At 36.5% G+C, this 23,367-nt stretch overlaps 1 protein-coding gene across 1 annotated transcript in view; it reads right to left on the reverse strand.

Moving 5' to 3' along the window:
- Nucleotides 1–23,116, reverse strand: part of COL1A2 (collagen type I alpha 2 chain) — a 37,760-nt gene extending 14,644 nt beyond the window's left edge. Inside the window, exons 1-30 of the mRNA XM_055134077.1 lie at nucleotides 22,928–23,116; nucleotides 19,919–19,933; nucleotides 19,271–19,306; nucleotides 17,965–18,057; nucleotides 16,549–16,602; nucleotides 13,643–13,687; nucleotides 13,501–13,554; nucleotides 13,355–13,408; nucleotides 13,003–13,056; nucleotides 12,389–12,442; nucleotides 11,767–11,820; nucleotides 10,220–10,264; nucleotides 9,881–9,934; nucleotides 9,733–9,777; nucleotides 9,075–9,128; nucleotides 8,192–8,290; nucleotides 8,017–8,061; nucleotides 7,810–7,908; nucleotides 7,301–7,354; nucleotides 7,073–7,180; nucleotides 6,651–6,704; nucleotides 6,461–6,559; nucleotides 5,484–5,537; nucleotides 4,924–5,022; nucleotides 4,419–4,472; nucleotides 3,892–3,945; nucleotides 3,445–3,498; nucleotides 2,530–2,583; nucleotides 1,527–1,571; nucleotides 144–242 (exon numbers count right to left, since the gene is read on the reverse strand). Of these exons, the coding sequence (XP_054990052.1) occupies nucleotides 144–242; nucleotides 1,527–1,571; nucleotides 2,530–2,583; nucleotides 3,445–3,498; nucleotides 3,892–3,945; nucleotides 4,419–4,472; nucleotides 4,924–5,022; nucleotides 5,484–5,537; nucleotides 6,461–6,559; nucleotides 6,651–6,704; nucleotides 7,073–7,180; nucleotides 7,301–7,354; nucleotides 7,810–7,908; nucleotides 8,017–8,061; nucleotides 8,192–8,290; nucleotides 9,075–9,128; nucleotides 9,733–9,777; nucleotides 9,881–9,934; nucleotides 10,220–10,264; nucleotides 11,767–11,820; nucleotides 12,389–12,442; nucleotides 13,003–13,056; nucleotides 13,355–13,408; nucleotides 13,501–13,554; nucleotides 13,643–13,687; nucleotides 16,549–16,602; nucleotides 17,965–18,057; nucleotides 19,271–19,306; nucleotides 19,919–19,933; nucleotides 22,928–23,014 (1,869 nt within the window). The 5' untranslated portion in view covers nucleotides 23,015–23,116. The remainder of the gene's footprint in view (nucleotides 1–143; nucleotides 243–1,526; nucleotides 1,572–2,529; nucleotides 2,584–3,444; nucleotides 3,499–3,891; nucleotides 3,946–4,418; nucleotides 4,473–4,923; nucleotides 5,023–5,483; nucleotides 5,538–6,460; nucleotides 6,560–6,650; nucleotides 6,705–7,072; nucleotides 7,181–7,300; nucleotides 7,355–7,809; nucleotides 7,909–8,016; nucleotides 8,062–8,191; nucleotides 8,291–9,074; nucleotides 9,129–9,732; nucleotides 9,778–9,880; nucleotides 9,935–10,219; nucleotides 10,265–11,766; nucleotides 11,821–12,388; nucleotides 12,443–13,002; nucleotides 13,057–13,354; nucleotides 13,409–13,500; nucleotides 13,555–13,642; nucleotides 13,688–16,548; nucleotides 16,603–17,964; nucleotides 18,058–19,270; nucleotides 19,307–19,918; nucleotides 19,934–22,927) is intronic.
- Nucleotides 23,117–23,367: the final 251 nt, after the last annotated feature.

Here is a 23,367-nt window from a genome sequence, read left to right on the forward strand (position 1 = left end):
TACAACCGTTACAATATTCAGAGGCAATATGTGTGTGTATTATGTGTAGGTTTTATGTGTGTCTGTGTATGCCTTTCACTGCATTAAAGGATTTATTTATTATAGAGTACAATGAACCAAACCAGTCATATAAAACATGATACCTTGTTTCCATCAGGCCCGGGGGGTCCAGAAGGACCTCGGCTTCCAAGAGGACCAGCAGGACCAGCAGCACCACTTTCACCTGGGGGACCACGTTCCCCCTGGAAAAATAAAGAAATAGAGATGTTGCATTGTTCCCCTCTTCAGAGATACCATTTTGCACATCCGTGATCATACTTAATTAGATTTAAAATTTTATTTTTGTCACTTATTAGCAAATTATTACTTTGGGGGGATCCACACCCACTAGTGCCCAGGGATCACTCCTGGTTATGATCAGAGGACTATATGGGATGTTGGGGACTGAACCTGGGTTGGCCACATGCAAGGCCCCACCTGCTGCTGTATCTCTCTGGCAGTACAGTTATTAGAAAATCAAAAATTTATCCCTTTAATTTCTCTACTTGTAAAAGGAAAAGTTGGGATAAAATAATCTCTAAAGTCTCACTGAACTCTAATTTTTAGTGGCTCCACCTCCAAAGTTTGTTGCTTCCATTAAAGTATACTATTCAACCTTTGGCCTTCAGTTGCTTTTTCTCTCCCCCTTAATTGTGGTAGATACATAGGTAAAGAAAGATGTTAGTAGTATTTAAGGGGATGCCAAGTAACATATATAGTCTCATCTATTTTTCGTTTTATAATTATGTGCAATAATAACACAACAGTTATAATACTCATAGGATATATGTGCATATTACGTGTTTTTGCCTATTTATCAAAATACCTTTGATTTACATGAAAATATTACAGTGAGCTAGAATTCCATGGCCCATATCATTAACACATAAGTTCACACTGTACTTCAAAGGTCCTTATTATCATTTGTTTCTATGGTACTATGGTTTCTATGGTGCTAAATATGTTTGGACATTTGAGATACAGGGTAACTAGACACATAATAGGATACATTAGGGGCAAACTAACCATCTAATTATTCTAATGACCTTCTACACACAGACTATATTTATTTTTATTATTTGCTGTTCTTTTATTTTCTTTTAAAAAGCGGAATTGTGAATTTTTCTATAAGCTTTGATCATCAACATACACTATAAAAATTGACTTTAAATATTAGTAAGATAATAGTTTCCCTTGGCTTACACTGAGACACTGATATAAATTTATTATTCACATCTGTATAACTCACTGGATAGAACATACACATTCGTTCATTTGTTTTTCTTACAACTGGTGAGCTTTAAATAGAAATATGAGAAATGAAATAAAGCAACTATCAATTTGGACAGCACATGCTTTTTACAGAGTATGTTTGGCCACTATAGTGAGTCAGAAATTTGTTACAAGGCTAATGGTTTTAAGAAGAAAGCACTACTAGCTTTAAAACTCATTGCAAAAAAAATTTATGAAAATTAAGTAACACTTACTCTTGGACCAGCAGGACCAGGGAGACCAAATTCACCAGGGAGGCCCTAGGCAAAACATGAGAATAAATAAAGCATGAAATTTATGGACATCTAAATCCACTTTGGATTATAATATTTAGAAAGGTTTTGAAAGAGTGGGGTGAAGCTGAACAGGCTGTACCTTCATAAGCATATTAGTGCATGGGCTTTTATGAACAAGAGAACTTACAGTTGTGGATAGAATAATACAAACAAAAAGTAGCAATTTCAGTGATACTAAGACATATTTAGGCTATAACCTGGCATTAGAAAATTTAAAATTTTTGCTTTGAAAAGCTTGATGAAATAGACCCCTTCTTTGATAATATAATAAATAATGATTAACGATATCAGACATTACCTATTTTTAGTTATAAAACAAACTGCTTTCTTAATAAAAATGATTATATTCTGCACATTACCTAGTTAATTGTATACCCAAGTGTATCTCCTTTATTACTGACCAGCTGTCTCCTTCATGTGCCTCACTGTTGACAAAGGAGACCAGGCCACAGAATGTAACTGAATTGAGGCACATTCATCACAATTACAGAGAAAATGACTCAGAACTCATGCCCTGATTGTAGATAGCAGTGTCATGTCTGAATGCCAAGAAAAACATTAAGAGCAATTTTTCAGGGTCTAGTTTGATGAAAAAATCAGTGAATTTATGTTTTCCTACAAGGAAGGAAAGAATCTGTATTATAACATTAGCAGAATAATACAAATAAGATGATAAAATGGAATGTTAATTGATATATTTGCTTCTGTAATGTGATGCTTCATTGAATTCCCAAAACAAAGTCATTTGAATACAAGTCACTAACTTAGCTTATTCTATCACTACAAACGTAAATAGGACACTATCATTAATGTTTGAAATTTAAAATTTGCTGTTGCCTCTCATAATTGTACTGCAGCAGAATAATAAACAGTGGTAAAATCTCAAATTGAAGGTGAATTAAACATCATGTGGTTTACTTACCCTTTCTCCTGGTTTGCCAACTTCACCAGTTGTTCCTGCAGGGCCTGGCAGACCCTACATGAAAGAAACACAAATCTCAATCTCATGGCTATATCCAGAGGATTTTTCTAATAAGTGGGATTTTGGAGACCATTCAATTTTAAAGATTATTAACTACTGTGTGATAATAAATCATCACTTGAACTTTTTCCTTAAAAAAGGACACCTTTACTTCAGTTCTGGGCTGGAGCAATAGCACAGCCCGTAGAGCGTTTGCCTTGCACATGGCCGACCAGGTTCAATTCGTCTGCCCCTCTGGGAAAGCCTGGCAAGCTACTGAGAGTATCTCGCCCAGCCTGGCAAGAGTCTGACAAGCTACCTACCTGTGGCATATTCGATATGCCAAAAGCAGTAACAACGAGTCTCCCAATGGAGAAGTTACTGGTGCCCACTCGAGCAAATCGATGAGCAAGCAACGGGAGGACAGTGACAGTGACAGTTACTTCAGTTTTGAGATAATTTTGTGTGTGGTTGGAGAGAAAGAGGATGAATTAAAAAATGAATAGTCTGACCAAAGACAGTGTGCTCTCTCTGTGTGTGCGTGTGCGTGCATGTGTGCATGTGCGTGTGCGTATGCGTGTGTGTGTATGTGTGTGTGTGTATAAGGAGTTTCCAAAGTGGTTCTCGGGATGCCGAGACCCCATCAACTCTTCTCAGCCCACCAGGTTGGAAGGTGGGTGCAAGGGCTTGATGCAGTGCTGCTCTGCCCTGGGGTGCTGGAGTTACCGTGGCCATTCTGGCAGTGTTGGGGAACGCCAGTGCACTATATTGCAGTGCTTGGGGAAATGTGCAGAGAGAAAAAACATAGTCTGCCTTCTAAACACCAGGCTATCTCCAGGCCCCCAAAGAAAGTTTTTGTAAACTTTGTGGACTTACCTGGAAACCTGGAGGACCAGCGGGTCCCTGTTCACCTTTTCCACCTTGGACACCCTACAAGTGACAGAAAAGAGCACACAAATAGATGCATCATTGTGGTCCAGCTATGTAACTTTCATTTATTTTATTTACCCCTGACCCCCTTCTGCCAGGGACCCCAAATGTGGGGTGCTAAGCATTACACAGTGCATGCACCAAGGCTGGATCTCCTGGTTGCTCTGGGCGCTTTCTGTATGATGAGCCTTCCTCAAGGCCCCTTTACACTGGGGTCCTAACAGGAAGGCTCAGGAATCACCTCCACATGAATGGGTGGCATGGGGTTTAAATTCATGGCCGGAGCTGTCTTCCATGCCTCCTGCATAAGTTTTGCATTGGCAACGAGGATGGTAATTTATGTAAAGGTGATAATTTGGGGGTAGAAGAGAATAAGAGTGGTGAAATACTCACTTGTGGTCCAGGAGGTCCCTGAGCACCGTTGTTCCCATCAGGTCCTGGAGCACCCTACATTTTAAAAGAAGGGCTCAATTAGCCCTGGATCAAGAAGTGTGGCATCTCAAAGTCTTGCATGCTATTTCCTCAAAACAAGCTTGCCTTTTAAATTGAATTCAAACTCATTGCTGGTTCTTGGCTAAGAACCCAAATCAACTTTTTATATGATTCACAGGGAATCTATTGAGGGGAGGGGGTTCCCCGATTTATGAAGCATAGAGAATGCTACCAGCATAATCATCTTTTAAACACAAAATTAATTAAAAACTAAATACACACAAATATTTTTGACTTAACATACATTCTGATTTGTTACTGTTCACTGCCTTACAAGGGTGGATATGTTTTTTTTTTTTTAAGACATTTTGTAGTGTCTGAAGGATCCTTGGACTTACTGTTTTGTAAAGAAAGCAATAAAATAGTTTGAAGATTGTGTTTCCTCAGTGAAAACTAGGGGATAGGCCAGCACAAAAGTTAGCACTTACCCGAGCACCAGCAAGACCAGGATGACCTTTATCACCACTTTTGCCGGGCTCACCCTATATTAAAGATTAAAAACAAAACAAAATCAACCTGACACATTTAATGTCAAAGTGACCATGACAGTTTTAAATGTTTCTTTCTTTCTTCTTTTTTTTTTTTGCCCCGGCTTTTTGCAGAGCTGCTGGTTGGGGAGATGGTGTTGATGTTGGAGAGGGTGGGAAATTCTTAATTCTTTAATCCTGTGATCTAAGGTAATGATGGACCATTATACATATATGAAACTCCATATAGGAGGGAAATTTGTTTCTGCTAATGTGTATGATTCAGAAAATGGATTTTCAGCAAAGGGCAGAATGGCTGTCAAGTTTTAATGTGGTAAACGACTAGCAGTTACCTGTGTTAAGAGGAACCCTCATGAAGAAGACTAGACTGAGACAAAACAATACTAGAATTTTGGTGAATATGTCCAAAATGTTTCAAGGGAAATGAGGTTACAGCAATTCTTACATTGGGGCCTTTGGGTCCAGGGAATCCGATGTTACCAGGCTCTCCTCTTGCTCCAGCTGGGCCGATAGCTCCAGGCCTGCCCTCAATACCGGGGAGACCCTGAAACCAGAGTTTATTTACAGTTTACATATCCACAGGGTCTCAGAACCTGAAGCCTGTGATCATGTCATGAAATGAAACAGAATTGCTTTCTGAAAGCATAGACGTTCCTGTATAAAGTGTCAATAAATCATGAATCCATTTTTTTCTTTGCTAAATAGGATATTGGTCCACAAACAGCTGATTTAATCTCATGTGTGCACAATTTCCCTCTTTCCCTTCTCTTTCTATACCCTCTTAGCCCTGCAATTTTACCTACTATATTTTTTCTTTTACCTTCTCTCCTTTCAGTCCTGCATTCATTTGACTTCGCAATTACAACCCACACTTTACATTCCCAGGTGATATATGTGTCTGATATTTGTTTTCAATGCATTCATGTATAAGTAAGCTACAGAATAGACTTGATAAGGGTGCAATTGGTGTCCTTGAAAATATAATGGAGAATGAGCAATGCTTACCACAGGACCTTCTTTACCAGCTGGGCCAACACTTCCAGGAGAACCAGGGAAACCCTGTAAAACAAATGAGGATGTTTTTATTTTGTCACTTGAAGGCATTTACATAAGGTTCCAATTAATTGAAATCTAAGCAAGCACATTTTATCCACTTTCTGTTTGTTGTTTAGGAAAAAATATTAGGGTTATTAGCCACTACATGTGATATATGGAAAGAGCTTTTAAGTCTTCTATTTTTCAGTCTTTTCTTTCTCTGAATTTTAGTGAAACCAAAAGATCCATTTACATACAGATATATCAAGAAACTGTTAAGTAACACATTTCATGGGCAAAATGTATCACCTATTTGCTTCATAACAGAAAAACAAATACTTTTAGTAAGCAATTTTCAAAGTAGATTTTTTGATTGCTATATTTGGTGTTTCTATTACTTGTTTATGGCACAATTACAGTTGATATTCATCCATTAGAGATAATGGAGGCAAAAAAATTACTCTATTGCTATGGATTAGAGTGTCTACAAATCTAAAGGTCATTTCTCCATAGCTAGTGTGCTCTTGAATACATTATTGCACTTTGTGATTGCTGGAAAAAATGATTTCACTTATGAATCTAATAAACTGATAATGTATAGTCCTAATATGTTTCATGAACACCTAATATAAAACTTACAAATTAAGATAAAAATTTCATGCTGATAGGAGGATGCACCTAATTTGAATATATTAAAATAAATCCATTCTTTCCAAAATCCTCATAGTCATTGTATCCAGTAATAAATAGGAAATTTATATACTAACCAAATTTATAAAAAATATCAACTAAGCTTCGAGAAGTTAAATGAAAAAGGCAACCAGCATTGTCTACTAATATAGGTATATTTGATATTTCTTTATTGTTGTTTCCCATTATTCATTAGCCCTTAAAAAAGGGAAAACAGTGCCAGATGTAACTTATCCAGAATCAATCTAAAAACTTACCCGTGGTCCCACAAGGCCAGGCTCTCCAGGGCGACCAGAATCTCCATTGGGACCTCGGGCACCAGCTGGGCCACTTGCTCCACGGCTACCAGGAGGACCCTGTTAAAGAGGGTGAGAGGAATGCTGACATGGGTGACACACTCGTCACCACAAGTATCATCTCCCAGGTAAGCACTGATAGACAACTTACCATGACACCAGGTCTGCCATCTGCTCCAGGAAGACCACGAGAACCAGGAGTTCCCTATTAGGAAGAATAAGAAGCAGGAGAGAGTTGAAGAAAATCAAATCAGATAGGACAGTTTGCTGAAACAGAGCATGCAATCAAGAAATCTCAACTCCGTGAGGAGGAGATGGGACCACGAGACAAGTCGAAATACTTCTCCCAAACCCTACAGGAATGTGTGGAGGAGGCATTCTGGAAAAGTAGGTCAACATTGTTTCCAGATCAATTTTAAAATATACCAAATTGAGTCAGAGATTTCATAAAACAGATGGGAAGCAGATGCCTCCTGCATCCAGAAAATGTGTTCAAAGATTCCAACAAACTCCCGATGAAGCCATGTCATCATCTGCCTCAATGTCTGGGAATCAGGAGCACTTGGAACCTACTCTCAGTCCAGGAGGTCCAGTGGGGCCAGCGGAACCAGGTTCACCATTTTGGCCTCTCTTCCCTTCTTCACCACTGGGACCAGGAGGACCTTGGGGTCCAGCAGAGCCCTAGTTAACCAAAAAAAAGAAGGGAAATAGGTTAAAAACAATATTTTTCTTAAATGCAGCTAGAAAACCTGTATAAAATAGTATTAACTATATTCAGATTATAATTATGGATCTACTTACAGGCTCACCCTTGTTACCACCTTCTCCTTTGGAACCAGCTGGACCAGGCTCACCCTGGAACCATAAACAAAGCAGTGGTTAAATGACAAACATTGGCCACTTTTGATAACATCTCAAAATGTCTGTATCAAAGTACATACAACCTCAAGTTCTCTATATAATGTTCATATTTAAACAGCTTCTAGAGGAACGATCCTGGTCGAAAGGACCAATCTGATAATCTGAAATGTGCCTCACTGGATTTGGACCAAAATTTCAAAAAAGCCTGGGAGTGGCTCTGTATGTTTCAGTGTATGTATATGTGAGAGAAGGAATATATGTACATATGGGGATGACAGTGATACAGTGATACAGTGGTGGGTATAAGGGTGTGTGTAGAAAAAATACAAAATAAAAATATCAAGACAGAAGAATATAAAAGAATAGCACTATAAAAAGACTGGCTGATGGCAAAATTATGGTAGAGTTGGTATTTTTAGACGTTGAAAGATGCAGTAATCACCACTTACAATAAGTCCTCTGGGACCACTAGCACCAGCGGCACCAACAGGGCCGGGAATACCACGGGGCCCTGGGAGACCAGGAGCCCCAGCAACACCGGGCAGGCCCTGTGAGGGAAAATAGTGAATGGTTATCCTGTGAAGACAGCAGAGGGAGCACTCATTCAAATTCCTTTGAAGCCGCAGCATCTGCTTCAGCCATCCTCATATACTCACAGCAGCGCCCTTAGCACCAGTGAGGCCGTTGGCGCCAGGATTCCCCTACGAGGAAAGGAGAGAAAGAAAGTTGCCAGTTAACTTGAGTATTTCTGCTCTTCTTTGACCCCACTCTTATGCTTTTGTTTTTTTCCCTTTCTCCCACTTGGTGAGGATAGTAGCTGTGGCTACTTACAGCAGGTCCAACAGGTCCAGAAACACCTGGAAGACCCACTTCACCACGTGCACCCGCAGGACCAGCGGGACCAGGGTTACCAACAGCTCCAAGTTCACCCTAGAAGAGAGAATGGTCTTGAGGGACTAGCCAGCAAATCATGAAACAGCCTATGCTTTATTTGTGTATGTTTTGTTTGTGTACGTATGGGTGTGTTGTGTGTGTGTATGTGTGTGTGTGTATGTGTGTGTGCAGTATAGGAGAGTCAGTGTACGTACATTGAGCCCCCCCTGGCTGTGCTCAGGGCTTAATCCTGGTTTTTGTTCAAGGATCACTCCTAGCAGTGCTTGGGGGACCATATGCAGTTCTGGGATTGAACTACAGTTGGCCTTGTGAAGACCCAGTGCCTTAATTCTCAACTATCTTTCTGGCCCTCTATCTCTGTATTTTGGGCATCAAGTTCCATGAGCTTTCTACAGAATGGCAGTAGCCTCTTACGTAGCTGTTCTGGGACCACGTGACTGAAATTTAAGTTTCTTTTTGCCTGGCCTGGGTCTCCCCTCTAGACGATAACTTTTGCTATTTTCACTTGCTTCTGTCTCTGATACTAGAGACTCTGATTTTCAGTTAGTCCTATTTTATTCAGAAGGATATCTCAGAGGGAGAGACATACTAATTACTTTTTTGCATCACCATCTATGTCTATGTGTGTGCACCCACGTGAAGAACAAATATGTACTTTAAGCTAAAAGTGCGAGACTACTCTTCCTATAGCTATAATGTAGGAGGGATTGTTTAGATATTTGTTCTGTTATTATCTCTCTATCTGCATACAGTGACTATCTTTCACATCAAAATGAAGAATGTATCAAGACAATTCCAGTGGTCATCAGTATTTTTTTACCTTGGGGCCAGGGGCACCAGGGAAGCCTGGAGGGCCAGCAGATCCAAGGGCACCCTAAAATCAAAGCAAAAGATGATTTGTTTGATTTTTCTCCCCAGAAGGAGAAGAATAACAACAGAAGTCTGAAGTCATTTTGCATAGCTTGATATTACTTAATATTGACAATAAAAAAGGTAGGTAATCTGTTGTTCTCAGTAACATATCAAAGTGAAGATGTTCAAATACCCAAAGTATCACAGATTTTACTTAATATAGTATTATTAAGAAATATAGTATTTTTATTTTTTATTTTTATTTATTTTTTTTTAAGCCTGTCACTTTATTTTTTTTTTATTTTTTTTGCTTTTTTTGGGTCACACCCAGCGATGCTCAGGGGCTACTCCTGGCTTTGCACTCAGGAATTACTCCTGGCGGTGCTTGGGGGACCATATGGGATGCCGGGGATCGAACCCGGGTCGGCCGCATGCAAGGCAAACGCCCTACCCGCTGTGCTATCACTCCGGCCCAAGAAATATAGTATTTTTAAAAATAAAACTTCCAAAATTCCTCATAGAAGATTATCCAAAATGGTGTCTAAAATCTTGGTATGGAATTAATAAAGAAGATAGTCCTATCCTATACCCCTACCCCTTCCAAACTCTTCAAGGTCAAAACTTACAGCAGGACCCACGGGCCCCACACTCCCATCACTTCCACGGGCACCCTACAGAGAAAACAAAGACAAAAAGTCAAGGGGAAAGTTAAGTGCATTTACGACAAGATGATTTCAAAAGACTGAAAATGAACAGAAAAATGGAAGCACTCACAGCTGGACCAGGGGCACCAACGCGTCCTCGCTCACCAGGAAGCCCACGAGCTCCCTAAAAAGAGAAGTTTTTCCAATGAAATCCAGAATGTTAATTCAGAAAAAGTCACAGATGTGATTTATTTTTTCCAATATCCAGCAAGTGCAAGAATCGACTAGACATAAGTAGACTTGCACTAATTCCAAAGAAAAGGTGATAGATTTCAATTAAGTACCCAAGAAGGCTATTAGAGAATATTAAAGAATATGATGCTAGGGAAGATGATAACTAGCAAAAGATAAAGAAGTTCCAGATCACAGAGTTCACACTTTAGTTTACAATAAAGTAACCAATACTTACTGCTTGACCTGGAGTTCCATTCTCACCCGGGGCACCAGGTTCACCCTATACATGAAAGGATTGAATTTTTTCATTACACGTGATTAATGATTTTTTGTTGTTAACCTATTTTATAAAACTTAGTTGCTCATATGTTTTGTATAATTTCTTACACATACAGACTGTTTTCTCAGGCATGCCAATGTTGTACACTAAAAATTCTTAAATGTGAATTTTAACTAATTCCTCTAAAGATCACTACTGCAGAGATATGGTTATTTGAGTGTATTTATCTTTTTATCAAGTTTTGCTTAGATTTTGGATATTCTTTAGATGAGGCTTATGTATTAGCAATCACAGCATTAAACAAATTGGCAAAGGATAAACTTGATTTCAGTATAACCATATTTACCCTCGTTTAAATATTTTTGAACAATATTTTAATATTTTTATTTCTGTAAAATATGCATTAAAAATTGAACTTTATGATATTTTTCAGGGGTCTTGGATTTATTTCCAATCTATATTCTCATTGAGTAAAAAAACAAGCAAACATGGTGGCCTTATCATTTAATACAATAGCGCATACAAAAGAATTTTTCATCATGTACTCACTCTGACTTCAATGTAGAAGAAATATGACCTTCGTGACCATCTATGGATGCTTCATTTCTAGTATTCTATGATCAGCTTTTACTTTGGGAATATGCACTAAGCTAGAGTCAGGAATTCTAGCCTAGACCACCTTTTATGTGTGACTAGATGTGTGACTTTGGGTAAGTCAATTCTCTCTCTAAGCCTCAGTTTCCCTCATCTGCAAATTGAGAGCATCTCCAAAGTTCTTTGCAGGCTCCAGCATTTTATGATGCTGTGATTAGTAGTCTGAACTATTATATTAGCCTCTTGGGAGAATGAGTTTGACCTTATCCATTTGTGTGGCAGCTGGAAAGTTAGAACAGATCCTCCATATTCATGTTCATTTCTAGTCCCCCTAGTATTCGATACTCATTAATTTGTAATTACGTTGGTATTCACTTTAATATCACATTATCTCCTTAATAGGAGAGAGAACATTTTATAGTTGAAAACGCTGTCAGAGAAGAGCCTAGCCAAGAGATAACACACTTCTGAGACTTTAATTACCTAATTAAAATTTTTTTGAGTGTGAACAGATAAATCACAGGAAAGAGGTTGAAAAGTATATTGTGACATGAATGTACCTACCTAATTAGTGCATGGCAAAGGAGAATTCACACCCTAAAATAATATACCATGTCCTAAACTTAGATTATATGTTTATTTACTTTTATTTGGGCTGCTGAAGTCAGCTGAAATTATAAGAGGAAAGAAAATGGACTACTGACAAATCTTTTATTGAATTTGCTGAATTAATAATAAACTAAATATAGCATTAATAATTGGCCTTCCATCACAGAACTCCATATTATCCACAATTGAGGAATTTGAAGTATAGAAGAAAAAATAAAATATCCTTTAGTGTATGATTAAGTTTGAGTCATGGGACTAATAGTTCATATTTTTGGAAACAGTGCTTCTTGGTTTTTTACCTTCACACCTGGAGCACCAGGTTGTCCCTTTAATCCATCCAGACCATTGTGTCCCTGAAAGGAAACTTTTTGTTACTAAAATTATTTTATCATCATATTATTTTCATATAGTTTACTAATAAAATTATTATTAAAACCTTATTTAGGTTGGTCTAATACATATCTTAAGTCTTTATAGTTCATATCTTCTGGTGAATCTTTTGACTGTTTTATGGCACAAAGTCCCAATGTGCCAACTCCATGCAAACTCCCTCTATTGCCCAAATTAGTCATGAATCTTCCCTGCACTTAGAAGGGAAGGATATGGAAACAGACGTTCTCTCACATCCTTCTCATCTTTAATAACTTGGCAATTTTCAGATGGCTGCAAATATCATTAAATCATATGCATTGTATAGGACTTCCTCTGTTTGGATCCTAGTTTCTTTGAACACGAAAATAGAAAAACTTTACCTCTTTAAAAAGACCCTAAAGCCAAACAATACTCTTTAACTCTCTTACCTCTCTGGCAAAACTCTAGGAATTCAGAAGCAAGTATATGTCACCCTGGAGTCTAAATTGCTTTGAGATTTCTCTTTAACCAATCAACATTTTCTCTCATTTGGGTAAAGAATATGCTCACCCTAATTCCCTTGAAGCCAGGAAGTCCAGGAGTTCCAGGGAAACCGCGAGCACCCTTAAAAAGAAAGAGCAAACAAATGGTCAAAACCAGTAGGAGCTGAGAAACGGTCACAGAACTGAGAGGTGGAGGAAAGGTGACCCTGGTGGAGGGTGTACTGTTAGAATATTGTATGCATAAAGCCCTAGTCACTAACACTATTTTAAATCATGGGGGTTCAAATAAAAATAGAAAATTTTTAGATAAAAATGAAGAAAATTAATAATGTTTTTATTCTAAATAAGAAGGCAATGTGTCCTTCTCTCCAAAGTCTATTTCTCCTCATTAAGTTCAGGTCTGGAAGCAAATACTACAATAACTTGCCTTAATTTAAGTAACTAATACTATGATATTTGTTGAAACATGATTTGTCTGTTTGCAGTATGTTTGTTATCATTAGTACTACATTATTTGCATTAATAAAAACTATGCATTCTAATTGGGCTCTTTCATTTGCCAATTACTGCTATTAGTACTGATGTTTCTATTTAGATTGATTCTAATTTTAGCAACTCTCTTCCTGGAGAAGTCTCTGATGTTTAGATCATATACTGTTGTTTAAAAAATAGATATCTCACCTGTGGTCCAACAACTCCTCTCTCACCAGGCCGTCCAGCCTTTCCAGGGTGACCCTAAAACGTAAAGGCATCAGAAGGTAAACTTTTCTTGGTAAACTCTCAGATAGATGACAATGGGGATAGTTTGATTTTTGCAGCAGGGAAAATGGCATTACATATAAATGTAGTCCCAGTTACTAATGAACAATTTTGTTTCCTTATATGCAACCAAATTCATTAATATTTCATTAGCATGTTTTCCATATGGAGAGAGTTCTATCCGGAAAACTCAGCTCTTGGCAGAATATTTGAATCAAGATTGAGGCAGGAGCACTTAGACGCCATTTGAAAATGTTTAAGAGTAAATACTTACATCCTCACCAGCTTTGCCAGGAGGTCCAGGGGGACCACGAGCACCAGCAGGCCCCTAATAAAATGGGGAGACCCGACATTTTGTTAACATATATTTATAAATGTTTGGAAAAAATGAATTTATCACCAGGAGGACAATATACTCACAGTTTGACCAGGCTCACCAGGCTCACCAGCAGGTCCTTGGAAACCTTGGGGGCCCTAAAGTAAACAGTATGTCACTCTCCAACGCCTTTATTTAATTCTCTGTCTTTTTACATAAGAGAGATTACAAGCTTTCAGTACTTACAGGGGCTCCAGATGCACCAGGAGGGCCTCTGGGTCCCATCAAACCCTGTCAAGAGGACAGATATAGTTAGCACTGATAAATTGCCATGACTTTGGTTTAGGTTAGACACAATCAGCTCCGTAGTACTAGACATTTTTGAAGGACAGATGAATAAAATTTCAGTTTTTGTCCTTCCCACAGAAGCATTTAAGGACCCCATGTGTCTTCCACTATATTCTGCCATTTCTTTCACCTTTTCTTTTTACCCACATTAGCAGAACTTAATGAGAAATGGATGGGGTGGCCACAACATTCCTCATAGATGAGCCCAATCGTGCATATTGAGTTGCTCTAATACTATGAAGTGAATCAGTCTGCTTAGCACAGAATACAAATGGCCTTCCATGCAGTGGTTAAAGCACTTCCATTTGGGTTACCTTGATCATATGTCATCAATGCACGTCAGACTTGGCTAAGAAACTGATGTTTTTATTGCTCTACAAGAGGCATAATTTGAAAGGAATCAAAACTTCTTAATGATTAGAGGAGCAATGGCTGTAGTTCTATGGTTCCTTTCAGAGCCATAAGTGACTGATGAAAATGCCAAATAAAAGTGAATGTATCCCCTCTTCAAACAGAAACTAGGGGATGAAAGAAAAATAAAGTATATTTGAAACAGACTACTGGAAGAGTCTTTTACATGGCATAATTATTGAAAATATGGCCCAGATGACAGAATGTTATTCTCCTCTTTGTTCTTCATGGAAAACAGAGTGCTCCTAGTTTGTGAGCTAAATATGTATTCTTAGTCTCCTTTACAATAATCAATGTCTGTGAAGCTCTTATATAAAAAAAATGACCCATTCTTCCAATCTTAAATTTTCACACTGCACAAGTAAGTCTTAGATATTTTCATAACATTAATCACAGGGATGCTGCCGTCAAGTCTGTTTACTGTATTAATGCCTGGAGTAAAATAATATAAATTTTATTTAAAATAAATCATGCTAATTATAAGAATTATGTATTTAGTTTTAGAAATTGCTTCAGCATTAAAAGAAACTCATTTTTAAGTCAAAAATAGTTTTTAGGTTTACATTAAAGCAATCTGACACCACAAATTCCTAATTATATTTATTTTTCCATGAATTTGCAACAATTTCATTTACATGAAAGACAATTTATTTTGTGGAGGCTGTGAGATGTACCATGATTACTCATTAATTCAGAAAAGAATCCTGTGGGGTTCATAGTTATTGATTTTTCAACACAGAAAATTATTTTAATACTTTATTTATGCCCATCTTTTTAATTTGGAAACATATCTGTTGGTTACATATGTTTGAGAATGTGTGTGGAAGTACAAGCATAAATTATATTTTACTGATATTTGAAAGTAAAATTCTGTTTTGTGCCCCCTAGAGAGATATGCTGAAATCAAAGGAATCTAAAATCCGTATTAATTTTCCAGGCTTATGTAAGCATTTTCATTAGTTGTTTTAGTCCTCTGCCCATGTTGGCTTTTCTTTTTTGAGATATAGGTACTGCTTTAAAATTGACTAATGCCCAGAATTAGCTAAAATGGGTAATTTCAAATATCCAATATAAACAAAGCCAAAAGAAAATCTCTACTTCTTCATTTCAGAAAGGAATGTTTTAAATTACCAGATTAAAAAAAATCAGGAAATTGAAAATCATCAATTAAAGGTACATTACTTCTCAAGTGAGAGTTTTAATTTACAGAAAATGCTATCTTACCCTTATAAGTATATTAGTTTACTGCGGACCATTAACTCTTGTAGGACGTGTTCTTTTGAAGATAGGGCACTGAATGCATTTTCCAGGCAAATTTTATATTTTAAGGTCCAAGCTAATTTTAGATAGATAAATACCTTGCTCAGAAATAAGTAATTAAAACCTCTTAATTGTGTATGGAATATATATGTACTAAACTCTGTAGTGCTTATCAAAGTTAATGTTTTTCTTTTTAATGATTTCCCTCCTATTTTATACACATTGTATATATTCATTTAAGTTTTTTTCCCCTAGCACATCTCACAATGCTTGTCAGAAGATTCACTTGTTAAAGATAGGCCATCATTATCATGATCATACAGGAAATATTTCTAACTGCTACCCAAATTATAAGTTGTTGAATATTTGGACTGAGGACATAAATGCTAGATGTTACTTCTGTTCTATATTGATTTATAGTTAACGGACTAAAAAAGAATTTTTATAAAAATAGTTAAGAAACATCTCCTTGGTTGTTAATTCTGATCCTTCTCTGATAAAGGGTAAGAATCTGCCATATACATTGTTACATACCCAGTGCATAATATAGTTTGGGACTCGTTGAATACACCTGATATTTGTTGAATTAATTGATGTTTTATTCAAGGACCAGAGACAAGAGTCATTATGTCAAATATCAGACATCTTGCCTGGCAATTAGTCCTAGTGCTGCCATTAACGACCTCTGGAAAGGGCTTAAATGCTCTCCTTATAAAATGAACAGGCTGGAACAGAACTTGTCGATTCTTTCCAACAAGTTCATAGGGTTTGATCATTCTGTGTCTCTAAACCGTGCTTAAAATTCTAAGCAATGTAAAAGGATGTAAAAAGTATTCTTCACAATGGTTATTCTTTTGAATTAAATTTTTTACCCAAAAGTGGTTACTATGTCCAGTAATTATTTCTTAGGTGTAAATACCTGATGCATTATAAGAAGACAAGTTTGTAAAAATAATAAAACCCCAGAAATTAAGCTTAGATTTTAATTCTATTAAATACAAAAATAATTTCTTCTGATGAATTGATTATTAAACTAGGGAAGCTGTATTGTAATGTGAAATTGGAATGTGTATCTTTAAATAGATTTTGCTTTCAGTATCTGCTTTTACTGATATAAAAAGAAATAAAATTACCATTGGTCCAGGACCAAGTCCAACTCCTTTTCCATCATACTGAGCAGCAAAGTTCTAGAAGAAGAAAACATGTGTTTTATTATTAGATAGTAATTATCAGCATTTTTTCATTACACATATAAGTATTGTTCTGCTGTTTAAAAGGGAGCAATATTTTAAATATAATTATTAGTTTAGAAATCTATACTGAATTTGATTTCCAAAAGTCAGAAAAAAATGTCAGTTTAAAATTCAATCCATGACAAATTTGAAGTGAAATGTTCTTACCTTATTACTTAAAAATGTTATTCTCTTTTTTTATTTCTCTCTCTCATTTTTTCCTTTTTGAATAGGGCATCGAACCTCATGCATGCAAGGACAGTGCTCTGTCCAGGAGCACTACATACAGATCTATTTTAGATTATTTTTTCCAACTTTTTCCTGCTCCATTAACTCTTTCTTCCTTTCCTACCCACACCTCCATACCAAGGAAGAAAATTGATTCTAAACTTTAAAAAGTAAGGAGACAGGTCCTGAGGACAATTTTACATTTCCACCTGTTGCCACTCTCCTCTGGAACTATACAAAATGACTTGAGACCTTTTTCTTGCTAGAGTTTGAAGAAGAGTATAAAGAGTTTTCAAGTTTAGAGGAAAATTAAATTAAAATGCCCCTTGGAAGATTAAACTTTTTAAAAATAGTCCACAGTAATAACTTTACTGTTAAAGATCTCTCTTATAGTGGTGGCTCTATTAAAGAAGGTGCTTTTTAATGCACTCAGTAGATAAGCAATCATAATAAGATCTTTGGGGGAGAAAGGTCTTATTTTACTGGCATACAGTTGGATATTAGAATCAGGCTGCTGAATCATAGTGCTAACCAATTAAGCAAATATGTTTTCTTTCCTGCAGTGAGGCCATTTGGCACTCATATCATTGTTAAAGACATAAAGCTAAAAGAAGATATTAATGAAAAAGGGAAATGTACTTTCCTCAAATTAGTTTCAAGCAAATTAAACCTAAAACTGCTTTGTATGTTGGTTCAGCAGACTTCAAACCAAGGAGAATATAAAGAGTTGGATGCTTGTAAAATTGCTTAAGATCGGGGATTTCACTTATAATTCAATCTAATCAAACTCTTTAATAATGCAACACCTCTTATTTGTGCCCTACTGATAAAAGATATTAAATCCCCAAATTAAATAATGGTCGTGAGAGCTACTGCTGCCTTCAATGAGCAGAAAGACCCCTTCTGCAACTGACAAGCCCTCACAAAGGGAATAGATAAAGCAGGGTCTTGAATAAAGAAATCAAATAAAAATCCTAATTTTTCAAATGGCATTCTCTCCCATATCTGCTAAAAATAAACTTGACAGTGAGACCTTTTCTCATAAAGGAATCAAAATTTGTAAAATGTTGCAACACTGAGACATCTTACCCCGCCGAGACCCGGGGGTCCTGGGGGACCAGGAGGACCAGGAGGGCCTGGAATACCATCATCACCATCTTTGCCTGGTGGGCCTGGTAGTCCCTGTTGGGTAAAAAGTGAATCAGGTCAGGGTTAGACATTACAAATAGAAACACATATGGGCAAAAGGAGACTTAGTAAAACAGATGGCATGGTCTGTTTGGTGTTCAGATCTTTCAATATGCAACCGATATGGAAATCTAATATGCCATTGTATAGCACCTGGTTGAATTTGACAGGTCTGTTGAGAAGGAGGTTCAGTAATTGATGTAAAAAGATATAGGACAGGGCATTTTTTTCTAGATGAATATCTTGAGCATTGAGTATTAATTCCTAATAGAGTGCTATTATTCAACCAAGAAAATTATAGTTAAAATTTATGATTCCATAAATTTCATGTGGCCAATAGTGTACAACCATGTACTATGTATATTGATTAAGTTTCTGACTCTGATGAGGATAGCATAGCACAATAATTGATAAATTAAATTATTTTATTATGCTATGTATGAATAGTAGGTGGTATGATGATTAATTGATAATGCATTAACTTATGCTAGTGATTTTATCATAGCCCAGAAAGTTCTGCAAATTTTCTATCTCTATACTGTCAAGGTAATTTATAGATTACTATAACATATTATTAGCTCTAATTGAGTGAAATATATTTTTAAGTTTACATTTTCTGATTACAGATACAGATTTCCTAAGATACAGATTTCCTAAGATACAGGTACTTATATATTAGCAAAATGTCTTTAAGACAAAACCAGATATTTGCAAATGCCAAATAAGAGCTGAAGCTCTAAGAATATATGAATGAAATAAAAGCCTAACTTGCACATCTATGTATTTAGACAGAAATGTGTTGTTGACTGCTACTTCATCATTATTCCCAGGCTGCATAAGAAATCTTACTTGAAAAGCAAACAAATGTGTTGAAAAGAAAGAAAAAGAAACCATGCTCTGAGGTAGTGCATTTCCATTATGTATGTTTTGGGCAGGTCAACTAAAAACAAAGGAAGATAGACTATGCAAAGACTATGCCTGCCTATAATAGTTTTGCTTTTTTAAAAGGGTAATCTTGACCTAAAAAAGAATATTGATTATATATAATAATACTCATCTGCCTCTTCAGTAGGGCATTATCTACTTAAAAGAGGGTACAATTATCTGGTTACATAATATGCTTATGAATTGTAAGTGTTGTGTGGCTTCTAATATGTGATTATTCAAATATGGGCTAAAACTCTTTAATAGTTCAAAAATTACACACCTTTTCTCCACGAGGTCCTCTATCTCCAGTTGGACCCTACAAGAAAGATACAAATAACACCTTTATAAATGTCTAGCTAATTTTCAGTGAATGAGCAAAGCAGTCTTGATAATAATTAGTTCGTAAGACTGATCTAGCCACAGTTATTAGATAGTAGTTCTAAAAATGGCATAATACAATAGATCAAAGCATATTTTAATTACATGTAATTTTTAAAGTTGGGAGATTGGAGGATACTATTTCCAAACATTAGGACAATATTGTAAGTACCGTTTTTAGTAATTATTATTACTAATATTCTGTAGAAAAAATGACCATCTTACATAGTTAATAGCATATTTATATTAGCAAATTCTTTTAAAATAAACTTTCATTTACTGCATTTCATTTACTAATTAACATAACATTCATTCCTTCTTCAAGTATGCAAATCACTACTTTGTTGTAATATAATTATAATTGGAGATGATTCTAAGGATATTAAAGCTTTGTAATCTTAATCATCAAAGTAATTTTATTTTATGGATTAGTTTATGCATATTCATATGAACAAAATCTTGACAAAGTATTTCCTTATATAGTCAACTATACATAGGGTTAAATTATAAATTATCTATGACCATTTGCTATTTATGAGAAGACTCTTACCTTTCTTGCATTTCTCTAGAGAAAAGAAAGAAAAGATTATTATAAGGAAAATGGGTGTATCTATAATATAGTATATTTGTATTTATTTAAATTCCTCCTATTTTGATATAGTACCTTCAGAGTATATTCTATTGTGAATTATTATTTAATATTTAAAATACAGTAAAAATTTGCTGTATTTTACAAATATTTACAAAATATAGTAGCACAGCAGCTAATACTAAAACCACACTTCCACTGGATTATTTACTCTACTTCTTCTGGGTGACTTTACCAGGGTGGTCTTTATTAAGTAAGCCCTCCCCTTTTGGAGACAGAAGTGGGTACTTTCTTTGGCAGCCAGAAAGGCTGGGACTGCCATAACTCTTAATTTTCTTGACAATTCAGATTGGTCAGTACAAATGTAATATCTCCTTTCTTTCCCAGAGAAAGTTTTAGTGTGATCAAGGAAATCAATAGCAAAAAAATAAAAATTCTAAGATTAATTTTACTCACCTCTTGTAATGCTGTAGAGCGGAAAAAAAGTAGAAAATAATTTTTAGTATAATTTCATCAATCAATAGCAATGATTAACAAATTTTAACATTCCTTAAAAGTGTTGGCTTACTTACCTAATTAAAGAATCTATTATATTCTTATTAAGAATATTATAATGACTTGGAAATTATGCATGTCAAAATATGGCAGGGATCAGAAGGATGACTGGTTTGCAGTATTAATATGTAAATATGTTTCAAATTAAATTGTTAATTATTTACTATTTTATAAATTCTGTGAAATATTAATATGTCTGAAGGATAAAGCTAACGCCTAGTAATTTAGCTGGTTAATTACACAGGTAGATTGCTGAATGTGAGCAAGACCAGCAGACTGATGAGGAAATAATTTATAATTTAGATAATTTCTGATACTTAGAAATCTAAAAGGGTAAAATTTAGAAAATTACATGACCTAAAATAGACTTTGTTTTTCATAAAGCATTAAAATAACTTAGCATTTCACTGAGTTTGTATCATTCTTAATGTCTTTTTTTTAAAAAAAAAGAATGTATTTCAAAAGGACATAATTTGCAAATTAGTCACCATGAAATGGTTTCATTTGGACATTTGAAATTTTGCTTTAAATTGGTTCACTTAAATTCAGTAAGGTCATTTTACCGATACATATCACTTTTGTCCTTACGAAGGAATTACTCTTTGTAACTAGGAAAACTGTGAATCATAGATCTTGAAAAATAATGGGAAAAATACAGTAAAGTAATATCCCTCACTTTGCCATAATTGCTGCAAGTCCTTAAAGACTGAATTCCTCTCCTAAGGTATAAAAATTATATGTTAACACAGGATTTAAATGTGGCCAAGCAGGCAACGAGATGAATCATCCTCCAAAATTGCTTTAATTAGGTGGTCAAGAAGGGTGCCCTTTGGAGGGAGAACATCTGTTCCCACAGTCACAATTTAGGAGAGTGGACCACATCTAGCACTGACATTTAAAGGTAATTTATAAGAATTACATTTAAATTAGGAAAATGATATGTTTACTCCATTGTGCCTATCAGTAGGAAGAATAATTATGCCTGAATTTGATTAACAGAAGTCCTTTTGATTTTGGATATTTTCCTTTTAATTACACTGATTTGGTCCATTTTGAAGAATGTGTACTTGGTAACTTTTATTCCAACTGTAGTTCGCTATTGATTAGGAGCTGAGTTTCCTTTTGTATCAGCAAACTTCCTTAAGTCCGTTTTCCTGTGTTTCTCTAAAAGCCAACTTCTTAATCCCACCCTCAGATTTTATAAGAAACAAACGTTGTCATGTGAGTTTATCAATCATTCCTTAGTACGCACAGTGTGCATACTGTAAGAGAATAAAGGGAAAGAAACACAAAATGCATCGGTAGTGATGTAATCGGTAGACACGTGGTATGTGGGTGGAGCAAATATTCTGGAACTGTCGGGTGTGGCCAAATATCCCATGTATTTCATCAAATGTGTATCTTTATCTGTAATCAAGTGGCTAATTTCAAAGACAAAAGTAAAAAAGACATCAGTTTTTGTTCATTCTTGAGGGGAAAGTCTGGTATAAAAAAATCTACAACTTGAAGGTAGGCTAGTTTATCAAATCTGCCTCTCACATTTTAGAAAAGGCACAGTTTGACTTGCCCCCTCCCCCTCAATGAGGGAAACTTTCTTGAGTCTCACATCAGTGTTGCTGTCTCCCAATTTTCTGTGTTCAGAATGTCTGATTGTCACTGGAAATATGTTGAAGAGGAAACCCTAAAGCTTAAAATAAAGGAGATCAAAGTTTAGTATAAATAATGTTACCATTTTCGTGAATCAGTAATGGACTTCGAAGTTAATTTCTCTTTCCAGAATGATTTTATTCAACATAGAATCCATTTTCCTTCCCAGAATGAGCCTTTGGGAATGGTTTCAATCAGAAAAGCTACCCATGTCTTTGGTATAAACCTGTAGAACCTTCAATGGACTTCCATTAGCCCTGATCTGGCCCTCTGTACTTCCATCGCCATCCCTCGAGAGGGCGCGTCAGAGTCACTATCATCCAGATCAGTCTAACAACGCCCAGAAGAGGAAAGTCCTTGGGGGGTGTTTTGCATTGCTAACTTTAAGGGTTTTCAAAAGCAGCCCTCACGTTTTACAAACCATGCGCGGGCAGAGCAGTTTAGGGGTCTCTTAGGTGGAGACCTTGCCTTACTTCATCACAACAGTTGCTAACATCACCTCTGACAGACTCCTAGGAGCTTCACTAACCCCAGCATCTGGAGGAAGCAATCAGTGTCACTTTTGAGTTAAGAAAAAAGTTTTGGCGAGAGTCTAACCTTCAATATTTCCCTTTCTAAACCAATTACTGGGTGTCTTATCAACACCAGCTTTTCTTGATATGCCCAGGGAGCCTTCCCTCAAGTTGGAGCTAGAATTTAAGGTTTTCCTTTTTGTTTGCAGACCAGGGTTAACCACCCAGCTAATCTCTCTCCCCGCCTGCCCCAAACAAACTGAAGACACTTACATTGGCATGTTGCTAGGCACGAAGTTACTGCAAGCAGCAACAAAGTCCGCGTATCCACAAAGCTGAGCATGTCTACCACTTAGACATGCAGACTCCTTGTGTCGCAGGGCCCCTGGGTAACCGGCAGAGCTATCACCTGGCGGGCGCAGGCATGCAGTCGTGGCCAGCACCTCCAACTCTGCCGAAACCTCCTGCCGTCCTGGTGCTAAAATAATAAAGCCCGGATCTGCCCTATTTATATGGCCAAAGTTTCCCTGTTCTGAGGGTGCTTCCAAAAGCGCCTCCACCAATGGGAGGGCTGGGCCTCGGGGCCCCCGGCAGCCACAGCTGGGAGGAGACTGTGGGGGCACAGAGGAGGGAGCAAAAGGGGGGTTGGGAGGGAGGGACGTGGCCACGAAGCTGGCTCCTTAAATTGGTTCCATT

This window comes from Sorex araneus, chromosome 1 (genome assembly GCF_027595985.1).
Source record: "Sorex araneus isolate mSorAra2 chromosome 1, mSorAra2.pri, whole genome shotgun sequence".
Lineage (NCBI taxonomy): Eukaryota > Metazoa > Chordata > Mammalia > Eulipotyphla > Soricidae > Sorex > Sorex araneus.